At 52.8% G+C, this 18,510-nt stretch overlaps 1 protein-coding gene across 2 annotated transcripts in view; it reads right to left on the bottom strand.

Moving 5' to 3' along the window:
* Positions 1 to 241: 241 nt before the first annotated feature.
* The window catches only part of CELF4 (CUGBP, Elav-like family member 4), a 74,290-nt gene continuing 56,021 nt past the window's right edge, over positions 242 to 18,510 (bottom strand). The window contains exons 10-11 of one of the 2 annotated variants that reach the window (XM_012663844.1): positions 10,681 to 10,852; positions 242 to 2,263 (exon numbers count right to left, since the gene is read on the bottom strand). In XM_012663844.1, coding sequence (XP_012519298.1) covers positions 10,725 to 10,852 — 128 coding nt within the window. In that variant the 3' untranslated portion in view covers positions 242 to 2,263; positions 10,681 to 10,724. The remainder of the gene's footprint in view (positions 2,264 to 10,680; positions 10,853 to 18,510) is intronic. The other variant, XM_012663845.1, reaches the window with a different exon arrangement.

Raw genomic sequence — 18,510 nt, 5'->3', positions numbered from 1 at the left:
AGAGGGACCAAAGCTATTTCCAGTGGGCAAGCCGTGGGGCCACGAGGCACCGCTGGCCAGAATCTGAGAAGCATGGACCAATGAAGAAGTCATTTTCTTTTTTTTTTTTAAACTGTGCTTTATTTAGGGCTAAGCTGGAGAAAGCGTCATCCAATAGTTACAGAAGGTTACAAGGAGTTTTAGGGAGTTGAGTGTGAAAAGAGCAGTTGTACTGAACTGCAGCTGTTTTTTTTTTTTTACAACATCTGGACATCCTAAAAGGAGGAGTCAAGAGAAAGCAAAAAAGAAACAACAACAAAATAGGCAGAAAGAAAGGAAAGGCAGGAGGCCTGAGAGGAACCAGAAATTTGTTCTTCTAAAGGAAAAAAAAAATGGTAGGTCTGAGAGCCCCCCTGGCCTCCAGATGAACTGGACATCAATGAGAAGGTGTCAGGCAGAACGCCAAAGCAAGTCTTCCCAAGGGTGCAAATAAATTATAATAAATATGTTATACTTTAAAATATATGTGTTCTTAAATAATTCAGTGTTTTTTTCTGATTCTGAGTTTTTTTAAGCAATGTCTTTAACTGCTCTAAAGTCATTTACCAAAGATAAATATCGTGCTTTCATTAAATAGTTTTCCTTGTTTTTTTCTCTATCATTACAATTAAAAGTCCTACAAAATATGCAAATTTATTTACAGAAAAACAGAGCCGGCATCATTTAAACATCCCTGTTTTTCAAAATTCCTTGTAAACAGTTTCAGAAATTCTTCAAAGATTGTTTATTTTTTTTCTCTCTCTTTGTTAAGGTTTTTTTTGTGTGTGTGTGTATGTTGTCTAGTTGTTTTAAGATGAAAGTTCCCAGTTCTCCCTTGCCCGGAAAGTCTCTGGAGCAAGCATGGAAGGCGAGTGAAGCAGAAGGTGTCGAGGGCTTGCGGGCAGCGGGCGAGCGCGCAGCTCCCGGAGCGAAGCGGAGGCGAGGGCGGCGGCGGCGGCGGCGGCGGGCAAGGCGGCGAGCGAGGCGGCCCTCCCGGCCTACGGTGCGGCCTCCACCGGCGACAGGCAGTCGGGAGCCCAGGTCTGTGGCGAGTCCGCCCTGGCCCTCGGGGACACCGGCGTCCGACAGCACTCGCGGGGAGAAGGGATCGATGCTCAATCTAAACTCTACAAAAGTACAGTCCTACAACATCTGGGATTTTAGCAGTAACGCTAACTTCTATAGTTTTTTTTTTTTCCTTTTTTTTTATATTTTTTATTTTTTTGCTTTCCTCTAATTTTTCTTCTATTATATAGGTATTTTAAACTTTTCCTTTTTAAAATTCTGTACAACTATTATGATTTTAAGAGGGGGAAGAGTTAGAAGCATTTACAGACTTTCACAACAATGACCTTGCCTTAGAAGTCCCTTTGTTCCCCTCCTTGTTTTCTCACACTTCACAGTTAATGAATTTTAATACTTTTGTTGCTTTCCCCAAATATCCACCAATTTGTTCGTCTTAACAGCTCCATCCAGACATATAATACAGAAAACCATAGGAAAGTGTCATAGACTTGAATGAGGGTAATCAAAGCGCCTCTCAAAGTATCAAAGAACTATTATCTTGCTGTTTTAAAAGCATTGAAGCATTATTTTTCCTTTTTTTTTTTGCTTTTTTTTGTTTTTTTTAATTTTTTATTACATTTTTTCATAGAATCGCTCTAAGCTGTTTCAAGAACAGCCAGGAGGCAGGAAGGAGGCTGTCCTCCATTCCTCCTTTTTGACATAGAGCTACACATCTGCAATAAAAAGTTTGGTCCTTTGGTCCCTAAATAGCTAAAGGAATGACAGATAGAGATGCTCAGTGGCGGCCTCCCAGCCGCCCCCTGGGGACCAGGCCCCAACCGCACCGCTTGCCCCAGCCTGCCTCAGGCGCCCGTGGGCTGGAAAAGCCCCGGGATCGGTAAGCAGCAGCGTCTCCTCCCAGTTCCCAGCCCTGCAGCCTCCCCGTCTGGTCTCATGTTATTTTGTTTTAAAGTTGCCTTTTTTTGTGTTTTTTTTCCTCATTTTTCTTCATCATCTTCTTCTTTATGTCATTTATATTTTTCCCCCAAACACGTGCCCTCTGAACTCCATAGACGCTATACTTTCCTTGAAGAAATGTTACAGTCACACAGACAGTGTCTGGAGTCTTCAGCTTGATTGATATTGGCTGATATGTCAAAGGTGTCATCCAACAGTTCTCATTTATAAATATATATAGAGAGAGGTTTGTTTTTTAATGTAGCCCGTTCAGCATCCTGCCCTAAAATGAAGAAAATCAGGGCTGATTAAGCCAAGAGGGAAAACATAAAATGCATCCAAACACCAATAGGAACCTGCCTGGGGCGGGGGGGGGAGTAGGATGGGTGCTCTAGGGGATGGTGGGAGGGAAGGAAGAGAGACCAGTATGAGAATTAGTCATGATCATGATACATTAAAAAGAAATACTCTTTTATTCAGAGTAAGAAACCACTGGGAGGTCTAGTGGTGATGGTTGTAGCTGAACTTTAGTTGTTGGGAGAGGGCTCTTGATTTGGGTTCCTTTAGAGTTCGGGATTGGGGCATGGCTGGATCTAAGGGAAGAATTTGGGACTGTGGGATATGAATTCGTAATTAAACTTGTCTCTGAGGGATCTAGCCCAGATACAATATGTATACAGAAGCCTAGCAAACAAGATAGCAAAAATCCAGCAGCCCCGCCCACTCCTCCCCGCTTGAAGAAAAGAGGGAAGAGAGATCAATGGCTTGAATTTTGTAGAATCCTTGCCCAGGTTCCAGCCAACCACTTCTTTCCCCAGGTCGGTAACTATTTGCGAGGCTATGTATATATATGTATATCTGGATATATGTGTAGAATATATTCACCTGCACATATGTGGATATACATGGATATGTGTGTATGTATATGCATATATACACACATACACACACATAATACTTGTCTCATACATGCCAGGGAATTTAGAGGAAATTCAGAACTTCAAGGGAGTGGATGGGAGAACCTAAAAAAAGGTCAGAACAGATTTAATTATCCAACTTAAATAAATTAACTCAGACAGTTCTTGATTTTGTTTTGAATGGTGGCTTTTTGGTGTTTTGCTTTAAAAAAAATCATGATCTGACTAGAATCAGAAGGCAAATGCTTAATTGTTGTGAATTAACAAATGAGACTCATCTCCATTCTAGCAAGCAGCTTCCACTTATACATGGGGGTGACTGGTTACATCGAGAAAGTTAGAACTGCAAAGCCCCCAGTCGAGGGGACAACGTCATGCGTATATCAATCCATGCTGGCAGGTTTTTCACACTGTTGATTCAACAAACAGCAAACCGTACACAGCAGTCTAAACAATTACAACACCAAATAAAATAATAATAAAATTAAAAAACACTTGTCAAGGACCCTTTTTCAGTTGTAAACAAAAAGGTGCATTTTGCTTTTGTCAGTACTGTTTCTTCCAAACCAACCAAAAAAACCCTCCCAAACCCCCAGTCCCCGGCCTCCCCTCCCCACATTGAATTTAGCAGAAGTGGCTATGATACAAACCTTACAATTGTTACCGGGCTCTCTCTCAGAGGCCTCTGGCTTTGTTCTCTAGTTTTTTGGTTTAGAATTTTTCTTAAAATCATTCTGTTACTGCAGATATTTTGGTTTTGTTTTTTTGGTTTTTTTTTTTTTTTTTTTTTCCCTTTGGAGTGAGATTAAAATAGCCTAACTGGAAAAAGACCAGACCTAAGAAAGTGTCAATTGAAAAAGGCCCCCAAATTTCTAGAAAAAAATAAAATCACAATATTTTCAAGTGCAAGTAAATCAACCACGCATAGATATTTTTAAGATGTTTTCCTTATTTTTAAGAAAAAAAAATAATGGTTTGCACAGTTAAATGATCCCATGTTTGATAATTCAGGAATTCATCTTTGACTATTTTTTTTTGTTCTTTTGTTTTGTTTTTTTCTCTATGTGACATCTAGAGAAGCATAAAAAAACGCTGAACAAGAAAAACCAAACAACAGAAAGTAAAACCACTGCAAGCACCAAGAACGAAACGAAAATGAGCACAGCAAAAAAGATTGTGGCAGCACAAAAGTCAAGAAAATGCACGTGTGATCATGACTGGCCAATCATCGACTGATACGACATCCAAGAAAACGCTCCAATCACAGCACCTCCACGAAACTTGACGGCAACTGTCATGCAACCGATTCTTAGCCTTGTTACATGACGCCATCATGTCACACTGTGAACTTTGAGTTGATTTGAACTTACGGATGGGGGACTTTTCTCCACTCTCATGTGATTACGTGAACTTTATTCCTAGCTCAGCGCGAGACTGTGGTGGATTTGACTGGCCCTGGTTGGGTTGTTGGAATTTGATTGAATGACAAAAGAAGAAAAGATTTATATATATATTTATATATGTAGAGAGAGAGAGAGAGAAAGAGAGAGAGGACAAGAGAGTGTGGGCGGGGGAGGAAGAGGCAGGGTAGGGCGGGCAGGGTGGGGAGTGTGGAGGGAAGGGAGAGTCGGGTTGAGGGTGAAGAAGGGCAAGGAAGAAGTTAAAACAAAATGAAAAGGAAAAAATACTTATACAGCACCAGACCACAGCATCAATCTAGAAGCTCTGATGAGAGAACAGCAGTCAAATCATAAGAGAACTGAAAAGAACTCAAAGGATGGAGGAAGCCGGCAGACAGACATGGGCACAGCAACACACACACACACACATACACACACACATACACACACACGCACGGTTGTTTACGCAGACACATGATACACTGTGAACAGAAGCAGAACCTCACACAGGGCCACTAAGGGCATCCATCATGCGTTGGTGGGGAGAGGGGCGTGGGTGGTTTGGCGAAGGGGCCAGAAAAAAATAAAAGAGCCCCTCAAACCACCTTGGCTGGCAAGCGATCTCAGGGAGCAAGCTCTCTGCTTTTGTAAAAATCACCCTTGATTCTTTCTCTCTCCCCCAGGTTTGGAGCTCTCCTCACCTCCCCAGCTTTCTGTGGCTGCAGCCTGGGGACCGGCAGGAGAAGCCTGGCAGGGTGGCCCTGATTGTCGGGGTAGGTCAGAAGCTGGCTAAGGTGACTGCTGTGCCCGTGGGGTCCACCCGCTGGCAGCAGCTTGGACCTCCTGACTTGCGGATCCGCGCTAGTCACTGACCTAGGCTGCAAGGACACCCACTGTGGGATGTTTAGGGTCCTCCCCCTTCTGTTCTGCCTCCAACCACTTTCCTCAGAACCTTTGGAAAAGGAGCACGTTTTGTTTCGAGATTTAGAGTAAATTTCACTGTTGTTTTTGGAATTCTATAAACACGCCTTGGCACTACTGACTTCATCTCACAATTGCTTTCACACCCTTCACTTACACACTTTGCTGTGCTCCCAACGTGGCCCATGTGGCCAAACTGAAGCTGTTCCTGGGCACATGAAGCCCTTCAAAGGTTCTGCAGCTCTGACCCCTACAAGGGCCACATGGAAGGCCCGAGGGTGTCCTGCAGGGGGCCACAGAGGTGGCAGATGGCCCTGCCTCTCCGGGCCCTGTTGCTCTCACTCTTGCTCTGCCGCCCTCCCCTCCTCCCACAGCCTGTCACCCCTACACCCTCCATAATAGCTTTCCAGACTGTCCTGTCTCACAGGCCCTGGCCTTCTGAGTGGCTGAGAATGAGCTTCCTTCCCTATTGGAAATCATCAACTTATTTAGCTTTGAGTTGTCTTCTCTACCCCTCGCCATTTGCTTTGCCTCCACCCTAGGATTTGGGGTCCCGGGCTGCATTCCCTCCTCATGGTCAACCGTGAGCTTGTTCCCCATCCCCTGCTCCCCTGGGCACTCAAGCTGCACCAAAGCCTATGCGCCAGGCTGATTTGCCGGGTTTCCCCTCCACCAGGCTTCTACATGCAGCGGACTTCCACTCTTCCTGTGCTTTCCCTTCAGGGAGGGTGGCAGGGAGGCCTGGGTTCTTAAACTGTCACCTTGGACAAGTCATGCAGTAGCTGAGCCCAAGCCTGGCCTCTGCTCAGCCTTCACAGAAGCACGCCCCAGACTCCCTTCCTCCACCACCCAGCCTGCCTGCCCACCCAATGGGTTCTTTGTTCTTCCAACATGGGATCTCCCTCACTCAGACCAGGGCCCATCACTGCCCACCGAGTCCTGAAATGCCACCCTCCCCTGCACTTCTAGCTCCTCCCAAAAGCCCTCAGACCCACCCAGGATGCCCAATTGGCAGGTCCCTTTGGCATGGGAGAAAAGGACGAAGGAACTAAGGAATGTGTTGCCATCAGGTGTTGGCTATAGCAACTGAAACTGAGGACTGCAATTAAGGGACACCCTGGGGACTCTCCCTCCACCCCCACCTGGTCCTGAGCCCCTCATGGGTGTTCACTCCTCCCCACTCTGCTTGTTCTCTGACCTCTCCCGGCCTCAGTCCCGCTGCCTGTCAGTGCCAGGCACTGTCCTGGGCACCGGGACGCAAACCTGAGGAGCACATGGCCCCTCCCCTCGGAGCTCAAGCTGGGGAAGTTCTCGTGCGCATCCCCATCTGTCTCACACCCTCGGCCCCTCGACACACAATCCACCCTCACACTCATTTGGTCCCCAAGGAGCCTCCCCTGGGGTTCTGCATGTACACAGCTGGCTACTCTCTTCATTAGGGAGCAGCTGCACTTCTGCCTGCAGGGGTGACCCCTTCCCCGTCACTCTCTTGGGGGGACTCACAGAGCACAGCCTTATATGTGGCAGTGGGTTCACTGACCAGCATGCGGAAGCACCAATCAGGTGTGGGAAGCTTCAGCTCACCGGCCTGGGTGAGGAAGTTATGGCCAGGCTGAACCAATTCTGATGCCAGGTCCTAAAATCAGCTGGGCTCCAGCCAGAGAGGGCCCAGGCCTGAAGCCACAAGTCGGCCCCGAATCACCTGTGCCTGTGAAGCTCGGCCCAGACACTGTGCAAAAGTGCACTGAGAGCCAAGGCCCAGGGCCTGGCAGAGGCAGGACCTGCAGTGGAGTCGGACAGGCTGTCAGGTGAGCTCTCCGACCACAGACCCTCAGTGCTAGGAGCCTGAGCACCCGGCTGCTGCTGGGGCCCAGTGTGTGCCAGTAAGCTCAGTGGCAGGACAGGGACTCTGAGCTGGGCAGGGCCAGGGTGGGGTGTTCTGCCCGCTGGCTACAGACCTGGCCATGCCCACGTTTTTTCCCACTCTTTTTGCCTTTGTTTCTTTCCTCTTAGTTTCCTGGTAAAGATTATTTGGAGAAACCCCCAATATAGCACAAGACAATGAGCCCAAGCAGCCAAGGGGCAGAGGCAGCAGGGAAAACAGGAAACCAGCAAGGAAGGAGAGCCACACTGACCCACCCCAGCCCACCCCACCTGGGGCCTCCCTTTATGGAACCAAAGCCCAGCCATGCTCCCCAAGTGTGCCCTGCCTGGGCCACTCTCCTTCCCCAGGCCTGCCCCACTCCCTTGGGCTTGGCCTTGGACCACCATGCCTGCTGCACCATCCACCATCACCACCGCTGGTGGCCACCTGGTCCTGAAATCCCCCTGCCCACTCCCTCTTTGCTCCTGGCACAGCTGGTCCTCTCAGCTCCTGTTCTGCTGGCCCTGCCCTTCTGAGCACCCTGACTCCAGCTTAGGCCTCAGCACTTATAAACAGCCTTCACTGGCTTGTGACATTTTGTGCCTTTTCTTCCCTTGCTGGCAGTCTGAGAGCAGCCACTTCTCACTGCAGTCCCCAAGCCTGCATTGAGAAACTCCTTATCTCTTCTTAGCATCCCCCTTCTATTAGAGCTCCTAATAGTCTTGGGTTGGGAAGCCTGAAAGCGCCATTTTTAAAATGCTGTCTAAATGAAGACTAAAGGTCAATTTTATTGCAGGAGTTATGTCACATTACAGCTTTTTAAGACTGCTTAGTAGGGAGGAGGTGGTCAGATGGCTGACCTCAGAGAAATGCGGCATCATGACATGTTCCCTCTGATGGTCAGGACACTCTGGGGTGGCAGGGTTGGGCTGAGAGTGTGGTGGGGGCTTCTAACTCTCCTCATTTGAAGGGAACTAGGAGTCCTGGCTTTAAAGCTTGGCTTTACCACTCACTAGCTGATGGGCAATTTGCTTCATCTCTCTGTGTACCATCTGTAAAATGAGAGTAATAACACTACCTGTCATATAGGTAGTCATAGCTATGTAGGTAGATCTCATAGTTGTTACTTCTCAGAGCAGTGCCTGGTGCATGGTAAGCACTGCGTGAGGTCTGTGGTTCTCATCTTTCCTGCCTTTGCATGCTCTGGTGGAAGAACCCACTCTGCTTTTTAAACTACTCCTCCCCAGCCCCCACCCCATCTCTGACTGCCAGCTGCTTTAGCCCTGTGGGCCACTCTGACCTTATGTCCCAAACAATAAACTGCCTTCCTCACCCTTGTAACTGGGAGTCTATCTGACCTAGAGGTGCTACCCTTGCTTGGGCCAAGGAGGCTAAGACGAGCTGCTTTAAAGGCAGCCATTGTCAAAACACATCCACAGGGGCTCCTAGGAATCTTGCGGCATGCCCCTGGTGCATAACCCATACCCATCCCAAATCCTCTGACTCCAACACCGTGGTTTCATTAATGAGGAAATGGAAGCCCAGAGGGAGGAAGCACCTTGACCCAGATCATACCTTAACGGCAGAGCTACGCTTATTTAAGAAACTGTTCTATATACAGAAAGAGCTACTTTCACTGAACTGTTCCTCTTCTCCTACGGAAATGTCCCCTTCTGCAGACTGCCTCCTGGTGTCTACATGTACACAGAGCCAGAAGCTCCATGAGGGCAGGGATGGTGACTCATTCATCTTTGCATCCCAGCACTGAGCCCAGTGTCTGGCACAAGAAGGTGCTCAAACTCTGAATGAACATGTGTGTTTGCATCTGCACACAAGCCAGAAATGGGTGGGGCAGGGCGGGGGGTGGTTAGGAGGCAAGAGAAGCTGGTTTGGCTTTTCCAGACTTGCAGAGAGAGGAGGTTCATGCCCGCCCACTCCCTGATATCAGCAGGTAAGTGTTGCTACTTCTGGATGGAGGAAGGGTGTTCAGCTGGAGTCTGTACCCCAGTGAGGGGGGAGATGGGACAGGAGTGGAGACTGGGACACTAGAGACCACCCTGACTCCAGACTCTGAACCTCCACTTGAATGTCTAACTCCTACATGCCTGATCTTCCTGTCACCTGGGCCAAAAGCCTGGGAGTCATCCTCAGTTCCTCTCACTTTCTAACTCATGCCCACTTCTAACTCATTATGTGCAGCATCCTTGGCTCTGCCTTCAAAATATGTCTAGAAATCAACTCCTTCACATCGCACTGCCTGCTGTCTCCCTGCACTGAGTGGTCAGTGCAGCAGACCTCTGCCTCGGCCCCTACAATCTGTTAGCAACACAGCAGCTAGCGTGGCCCCACTGCAATGCAAGTAATCACATCACTCTTCTAATCAGAATTCCCCAATGCCCCCCACCCCATCTGCCATTTCAGAGGACAGACCACAGTCTGTGCAATGGCCTGCAAGGCTGCTACCCCAGCCCCCTGCCCTGCTTGAACACACCACCCCTGCCCTGCCTTTCAGCCTTCTCGCTGTCCCCTCAGAGGGAGGGTGCCTGCCCCCAGACACTGGCATGGCTCTCCTCCCCTTCAGCTCTTTGTTGGAATGTCACTTCTTCAACGAGGCCTACCCTGACTAGGTGATTCAGCTGCAGCCAACAATCCTGACATGCTAGATCATTTATTCTTTGACCTTATGGCATTGCCTCTTGCCTGTCTCCACCTACTCAGTCTGGGACCCAAGTACCTAACACAGTACCTGCCTCCTGGGGGGAAGGAGCCAAGCAGGAAGGGCCTAAAGGGAGCCTCCATCTCTGGTCTGTGAGTAAGCTGAGGACTGAAGGAGCAGACAGCACTGGGACAACCAGGCTGAAGGTGGACTTTTGATGGCCTGGGACAACTCCCCCCACTCACCCTCCGCCCCCCATCCCTTTCACAGCCCTAGAAGAGGAGTGGCTGACTGTGTTTCCAGTGCCTAGGCAGGACTCAGCCTGAGCAGAAGAGGTGACAACTACCCACTTGTTATGGCCCATGCTAGGTAGGCAGAGTGAGGGATCCTGTGGCTACAGCTTTGGTTCCACCTTGTTTTAGTTTTGGTAAAGTTCCCTTGAAAAGTCCTGTCCCTCCTCTCCTGACTGAGCTATGGGGAAAGGGAGTAGTAAAGGGGTCAAGTGTCCAAAGGCTGCCGGCCCTCCTGGCAGAACTGGGGAGGGGAGAGCCACAGAGTCTGGGAGAAGGCCCGCGGAGCCTATTCTGTCCCCAAATGCTCCCGGTCTGAGCTTGCCATCCGTTCACCCCAGAGTCTTCTGGCAAACAGGACTGCCAGTGTAGACCTGGAGGCACAGGCCCAGGGCTCGCCTGACCTCAGAGAGGCTCCCTCACTCCTGCCCCTCCTGGCCCTGCGGCAGGGGGATGGCCGTGCCCATTTATGCCGGGATGACCACAGCTCTGCGCTTGTCCCCCAGGTACTGGGCGAGGAGCAGCTTGAGCCGGGCGCAGCGGGTCCAAGGCACAAGTGAGGATCCGGCCCACGCAGGCTGGAGGAGGCGGCGGGTCCGTCCGGTGTCCCCTCCTAAACCCCCGTCCCCTCGCCCCGGCCGCCCCCGGTTACCTGTGCGAGTCCTGGTCTCCCCCGGGGGACGCTCCCGCCGGCGCTCAGTACGGGCGATTGGCGTCTTTGGGCCGTTTCAGCTGCACCTTGAGTCTCTTCATGCCTATCTGGAAGCCGTTCATGGCCTGGATGGCGGTCTGCGCGCTGGCCGGGTTGTCGAAGCTCACGAAGCCTGGCGAGACACGAGGGACGAGGGCCTGGGTTTCCACCGGCCGCCCGGGCCGCTCCCGGCGGGGAGGCGTAGTGGGGGAGAAGGGGGCCGGGGGCGGGGCGGGAGGGCTCGAGGCTCCTCCCCCTCGGGCCCCGCCCCCGGCCCGGCCTCGGCGCCCGGCGCCCACCTCCCCCCGCGCGCGAGGACCCCTCCCGGGGCGGGCGTTTCCGAGGTCCCCACCTCGGCTGGGGGCGGCGCCGCTCGCCTGGGCGCCCACTGCCCAGGTGGGGCGCCCGCGGCCTGGGGGCTCGGAGAGGCGCCCGCCCCCCACCCTGGCCGGCCCGGCACCTCAGCCCTCTCCTTCGGTGGGAGAGGGCGGACACACCTGCGGGTGGAGGAGTTTATTGGACACTGTCCTCCCTGACAGGAGGGGACCTGGCAGCGGGAGGGCACGGGGTGCCGGCCTGGGGAGAGAGAGGAGTGCGAGGGGGAGGGAGGGGAGGCCCCACGGAGAAAACTTCTCCACCGCCGTTCCTGGCCGCCCCCCTCGCGAGCGCGGCCTGGCCGTGGGGGGGGCGCCAGAGGCTGAGTCCTCCGGGCCCCGCCGCCACTCCCCGTCCTGCCGAGGCTGCCCCCGCCGGGCCCTGCTGGGCACTGGGCTAAATCCGCATTAACCCGCAGCAGCCTTGCAGCCAGGGGCTGTCGGCGCCTCTCTCCTCCTTGTGTAAACTTCCAAGCCCTGGGAGCAGGTGCTCTTTCCATGGACTAAGCGCACACCGGTTGATGCTCCCCCATGAACCGCTCACTCATGGGACCCATAACAACTACAATGGTAACAATTAACACCATTAGTAAAAATTAGGCGAGAGCCTTCTGTGTACCCGGGACTGCAGAAGCGCTTCTCACACGTCCACTCCCCGCGACATCCCAGACTGGATACAAATCCATGCGCAGCTCCCATTCCCAAACACGCTGCGCCCAGATGGGACGGGTCATGTTCCCAAAGTGAGTTCAGAAGTCACCTTTTGGGAACTTGGAATGCATCTCCTTATGGAGACAGCTGTTTATATCAGCATTCCCAAACTAGCCCTAAAAGGTGTTCCTTAAGAAAGGGCCTCTGTGGTCGTGTAGCTTTATAGCCAGGCCCCTCTGGGCCAGTTCAAGGCACATTAACAAATAAAAAATCCCCCGCCTGCCCCAAGTTCTCCAGTAAATAAACATTTATAGCTTTGTTTAATCTAGTATCTCCTCGAATTTATTTGACTTTAGAGGCCTTTCTCCTGTGAAATGGACTTAGATCCTGCAAAATATACAAAACTCAGCTTGGTGAGATACCCAGGCCTTCCCACAAAAGTGCCAGCTGGGGTGCTCGTCCCCAAATGGCCGTTAGATGTGTAAGAGATAGATGCACAGCCAGCCCCCTCGCGAAGTAGAAGCCATTTTCTTGGTTAATTGTCTCTGGTACTTTGGGCTTGCCTCTGACCTCTCCACTCCAAGAGACACACCCCTCCCTAGCTCTCCCTCTGCCGTGGCTCTGCGCAGTGGCCCTTTTCCCCTCTTTCCCTCTGCCCCGGACACCTGTCTCCATCCATCTGTTTTCTCTTTCTCTCATCTCCTTCCTGCTTTGCCATCAAAGATGGGGGTGGGTGGGAGTGTGGCAGTGTGGGCATGTGCATGCGTCTCATTTGTGCTCATGCATGTGGACGTGTGAGTGCTCGCATGTGACCGTGGACAGAGTTGGTCAGAGCCAGGCCCAGAGCAACAAAACCAACGTCTGTGTAATCTGTATACCTAAATAAATAGTAGAGATTTAAGATGATCCATAGTTGGAGATTAGCCTCCAGTCATGCTTCCACCACCTGCTCTCAGCCGCTTCTGGCCCATGCCCCCTCCAGGACTCGTATGTCTGATGACCAAAGGCAAGGCCTTCTCGGACCAGAGCAGCTGCAAACCTGTGAATTGTGTGTCTGTTCATATTGCCCTCCCCAGGTTAAGGAAGGTGACTGAACTAAAGCCTCTGTCCCTACCAGGACACGGTAACCTGACTGTGGGTGACATGCTGCACCCCTCATTCCTCTGATATCCACCTGGGCTTGGTGGCTCTCTTGTCAGAAAACAACACATGAGCAAAACAGGAGGATAATAAGGGCTGGCAGAACTGTCTAGGGCAGAGGTATAAAGGGAGGGACAGCCACAGAAGAGAGAGCACGGAAGAAGTTCTGGAGGAGGGAGGAAGCCCAGCCTTCCTGGAAGAGTTCAGACGTCTCCAAAAGCCAGGGGACTTAAGGATTCCAGACTCAAGGGAACTTTTCTTTCCTTGAGTGTTGTTAACTGGCTAGCAGTCAGGGCAGGGATCGTCTCCTCCAAAGACTGGAGACCCCTGTGGCAGGGCTCTGGGCACCATCTCCCATGTTCACGGTTCCCAGGACTGTCTTCCTTCTCCCAGACCCTCCCTCCCTCTCCCCCCACTGTTCTTATCTTACCCCTAGAAAGCTCCTGCCTCCCAGACTGGCGGTACACCCCCAGCCCTCCTTCCACTGCAGGAACAGTTTGTGCTAGACATATCCTTGCGAAGATCTCCATGTGTGCTTATGCTTATAAAGAGTGACTGCAGCCTTCGAAGAGTTCACTTTAACGTAGGACCACTCTTACAGCAAAAACAGCACCGCCTTTCAGAACAAAAGGGACTGCGGCTCTTCCTGAGGGTCCGGTCTGGCCAAGGCCCCCTTGGAACAGACTGGCTCCTGGAACGTTCACAGCACCCGTGAGGGATGACTGTCAACGTCCGCATTTCACAAATGAGGCCACTGAGGCTCAGAGGGTTAAGTGACTTGCCCACGAGGGAGTGCTGGAGTCAGGGCCCACATTAAGGGCCCAGCTGCCCGGTGAGAGAGAGGACCCAAGTGGCTTAATGAGGAACAGCTGGGCTGGGCTGGCATGGCCGGAGCCTGTCCTTTTGCAAGGCCGGTAGATGTTTAGCCTTATTAGTGTGTTCCAGAAGAGAGGAGAGGCCAGAGTAGAGGTATACAGAGGATGATTTCTATAAAAAGCAGGAAAAAAACCCTTGGTCCTGGCCCAGAGTTTCCTGGGCTCTTAGAAGGAAGGGTTCTTCTCATTTATATGACATTCGAGACTTACTCAAACAGCAAATGTACCTGATTTCTGGTTTGTTTTTTTACAGATGTCATCGTAAGTTATAAGGAGAAGTACCAGTCGAGTGGCGTGGAGGAGTGCCACATTGTCTTTGTCTTTTGTTTTGTTTTTCCGTACCCAAAGCTGCTGGGGCAACTCTATGCTGTTGAAAGACCACAAGTTTCCTGCGACAGCTGCCAGAGGGGAAGGAACAATGGTGCCAAGATCTTACTACTTTGGGGAACATGCTGTGAATCCTTAAGCCCTTCATGGTTCTGCAAAGTTGCTCTCCAAAGTGGAAAGTCCGAGACATGTGCCTCCTGATGCGTCTATACTCTTGTCCTTTTTTCCCTAGACCCATAAGCTGAGACGCGGGTTCCCTGGCCAGCACAGGCTCCCACGCTCCCCTCCCAGCCCCAGACTCCGGAGTCAGCCTGGAGATACTGAGCTTCTGGCTGACTCAGCTCTGCTTTCACGTGTGGCTCTCTAGGGACTGGACTCCTCAGTCCTCAGGGCCCCATGAATGGATCTGGCCCTAGAAGGAGGGGCTGATGGGGGCTGACGAGGAGGTGGGAGAGGGAACAAGGAGGAGTGCAGGGGGAGAGATGTGGGGTGAAGTGAAATTCCAGGAGGAGGTCTGAAGCTTCCTGGATAGGGTTGCCAGACTTCACAAATAAAAACATAGGATGCCCAGTTTAATTTGAATTTCAGATCAACCGTGAATAGTTTTTTTGGTTATAAGTATATCCCAAATAGTGCATGAGCCATGTTGCACCCAACGTTTGGGACATACTTATACCAAAAAGTACCTATTGTTGATCTGAAACTCAAATTTTAGTGTGCATCCTGTATTTCATCTGACAACCACACTCCTGGATCCGCCCAAGTCTTCCCTCTCCCATCTAGCACCGGTCACCAGGCAGATTTCCCGAAAGCTGTGTTCTTATGCCGTTACACTCTGCTCAGGGACCTCCCACTGCCTTCCACTGCCCACCACCCCAAATGAAGCACCCCGAGTGGCCGAAACCCTCCCCAGCACAGACCCTCCCTTGCGACTGGTCTCCCCTGAGCCCCCCGTTCTCCCCAGAGCCCCCGCCTCCTCACTGCCCCTCCTTGTACCCTTGCCATCCCAGCCCCATGCTTGTCATCCTAGTCTCCCTGCCTGGAATCCTGCCCTTCCTTTACGTGTCTTTACATCCTTCCGCCTTTCTTATCACTTCATTGCTTGGTGCCTCGCAGATTTCACTGCTGGTAAGTAGACCCAATTTTCCTCTAAGCTCAGAGCTCAGGCTTCCTGAGGGCGGGGACCAGTCTCCTCTTCCTGGCTTCTCAACAATGCCCTGCTCTGGGGGCCTGAGAGGGGTGGGTGGGGGTGGCAGGAGGGAGCACAGAGCGGGGCAGACAGAGAAGGAGGTGGGGCAGGGCAGAGAGGTGGAGAGAGGAGGTGAAGGGGCAGGTGGCAGGGCCTGGCTGGGCTGCTGCCCCCCAGGGATAATGCTCTGCTCCCACCTGGGGCTCAGGCTGGGCCACTCTGACCATGAGCCGGGAGGGGCTGCCGGGGAATGGATGTCACTGGGCCATGCTCACTGCCCCCCACCCCTGTCCACAGGGGCCCTTCCCCTCTTCGGTTGGTTGGAATCCGGCTGGAAGAGGAAAGCCATTTCTTGGACTGGGTCGTGGGAGGTGGGAGTCGAGGTGGGGGTGGACAGGGAAAGCCAAGAAGCGAAAAGAGCAGCGGAAGAGAGAAGGGGGTGAGAGATGGAGGCTGGAGGCGGGCCGTGGGGAGCTCCCGGGCCGATGCGAAGGAGCAGGTGAGAAGCAGGTGGACACCTGTAGCGTGGTGCGAGCACCGCCCTGTCCTGGGTGAAGCTAATTGGTTTGTTATCTTTACCCACCAAAGCATTTACTTTGGTTAGTCGCCCGATCCACAAACACTTTCGAGGAGATGACATTACCGAAAGGGAGGAACATCTGCATCAGCTCAGCGTCCCCAAACTCCTGGGGCAGATGGTAGATGAACAGGTTACAGCCCTCAGGCCCTGCGGTGAGGGGAGGGGTGGGCGGGGGAGGAGGGATGGTGGGGTGGGGGAGAGAGAGACAGAGGAGAGGTGAGCGAGTTAGGCAGCGCAGCAGGGAGGGGGGCAAGGTTAGGAGGGGGGGTTTCATTCAAGATCCAAGGGTGCCCGGGAAGAGTGGGGGGTGCTGAACCCTGGGTCTGAGCTCCACTCTTGGCTCTGCCCCTGGGCAAGTCACTGAACCTCTCTGAGCCTCAGCTGCCTTTTCTGCAAAATGGGTCAGTAACAGAGGCCTGGCAACTCGGGGGCTCCGGGGCAGAGTCGACGAGAGAAGGGGGTGAACATGCCAAAGCTGGATCCGCTGTGTACCTGGAAATAAGGTGTGGGGGGGGGATGGGGTACAGGGAGATCTAGGGGGGCCTCTCTCGTGCCCAGCCCCTGCTCTGGAAGGACTGAGGGACTCGCCCTGGGCAGCCATGTCCTGTGTCGGGGAGTCAATTCACCCATCCTCTCCCTGGCCTGCAGCCCCTCCTGCCCATCTGGCCCCTATGCCCAACTGCCCGGCCAGCACCTCACACTCCGCCCTGGCCTTGAGGGTGGAAACAGAGATTTATCCTGCCTCTCCTGCCTCTGCAATAAACGGGGCCCAGGAGGGAACCCAGGAGCCTCATTACACGAAGGTTCTTCCTTTTGTTACAATAACAGCTCTGCCCCGTCTGCCCGTGAACTGTGTGCCGGGCTGTCCTGAGCACTTTGCATGCATGTTAATTCACTTAATCCTTACAGCAACCCTGTGACTCAAATACCATTGTCATCGCCGCTTCACAGATGAGGAAACTGAGGGTCAGAGAGGTTAAGTCACCTGCCCAAGGACATGCAGCTGGCAGGGGGAGGTGTGGAGCCAGGCCATCTGCCGCCATGGCGTGCATTCTTCTCTCTACCTAAATCTCAGCCCCACCAGACCCCATGAACACTGTTGAGAGCTTTGAATTTTTGAAATTTCCAGATAGCTAAAGATTTATGTTTCTTTTTCAATGATCAAAATGTTTAATTCTAACTCTTCAAAATGGAGATCTTTCCAAGATGCAGGGTCTGTTTCCTGCCATCGTACCTAGCATATACCATGTATAATTTAATCTTTTAAACTGACGTGTGGTCATTTCAGTGGTGGTGTCCATACCATGGTGGGGACGGGAAGGAAATAGCTGCACTTGTTAGAGTTGCGTAAGAACCAAGGTTCTGATCAGAGGAAACCTAAGCATGAGCTTAAAAGTGAAGGCTGTAAGGCACCGTGGGCTGCTATGTGGCTTTCACGGCCAGAACCAACTGTCCAGGCTCTCTGGGACCAGCGAGGCTGCCAAATAACCCAGCCCTGGGGCACAGACTCGCTCTGGAGCCTCTGACCCACTCTTATTTCTCTCCTGTCTCTTCCTTCCTTCATCATCTCCACCTGCTTGAGGCCCACAGCGTAGAACAAAGACTGCCCCAACCACCAAAGCTGCCCAGTGAGCTGCTGGCCTGCTCGGTCCTTGGTCCCCATCCCACACCATCTGCCACCCTTCCCTTCCGGCCTCCCCTCCCTGGACTGCAGGCTCCCAGGCACTCTGCCAGCGGACGGCGCATTCAGACTGGGCGCAAGTGTACTCCCTCGCCCACCTCCAGGGGGTCCCGTGCTGGGTAGCCTGAGCTCTGGTGGCCCTCCCCTCGCTCTGTGCCCTTGACCATGCCGCCCTCCACTGGCTCGTGCCCTGTGAACGTGCACTCGACGGCCCCCAGAGCCTCTGGCCACTCCCTTCCGATGCCGAGTCCACTCCATACCCTGTGGGGTGGGCTCCTTCTCCCTTACGTCTGGGAGGTTTCCTCCCCAGACTGGCTGCTCCCCAGGGTGGGGGCATGTGCTTCATCCTGTCCTCCTGCCCAGCCCCCTCTGGCCCAGCAGGCACCCTCCCTCCTCCTCCCATCCTTGCTCTTCCAGGCCTCCCTGACCACTGTGCCCATGCTGATACATGCCCTGGACCTGGGGCCTGGCTCCAAGTTCAAGTCCTGCAAGCTGCTTCCTGTGGAGGTTATGTCTATTCTCCTTAAAGAGACAAGGAGCCTTCACAGACAGGGCCCCTGGGCTCAGTCCCATCTGCACGGTGTGTGGCAGAGCCCCCCAGGGCGACTGTCCAGCCGCGGCCTCACCAGGAGGTTGGGGCAGCGGCTCAATCCCCTCGCCCTTGGCAGTGAGCCCTCATGCTGCCTTACTCCGGCCACCCCCAAGCCCTTTCCACGATCCCTCATTCACAGATGGCAAAACATCCAGATGGCAGAACCAGCAGGACTTTAAAGATCAATCTGGCCCAACCCAGACTTCTGGGAAACCGTGAAATGGAGCTTCGGAGACAGAGAGCAACTGCCCCTGACCATGCCACAGCCCTGTAGGGCCCCCGCTGCAGCCCGTCCCTGAGGGTAACCTCACCCATCTGTGGGTGGGTGAGGTTACCCTCAGCCTTTGGGGGAGTCAGGCATCTCTTGGTTTTCAGGCTCAGC

The sequence above is a fragment of the Propithecus coquereli genome, unplaced genomic scaffold (assembly GCF_000956105.1).
Source record: "Propithecus coquereli isolate 6110/MARCELLA unplaced genomic scaffold, Pcoq_1.0 Scaffold833, whole genome shotgun sequence".
NCBI classification, from domain to species: domain Eukaryota; kingdom Metazoa; phylum Chordata; class Mammalia; order Primates; family Indriidae; genus Propithecus; species Propithecus coquereli.
This window is presented reverse-complemented; position numbering and strand designations above follow the sequence as displayed.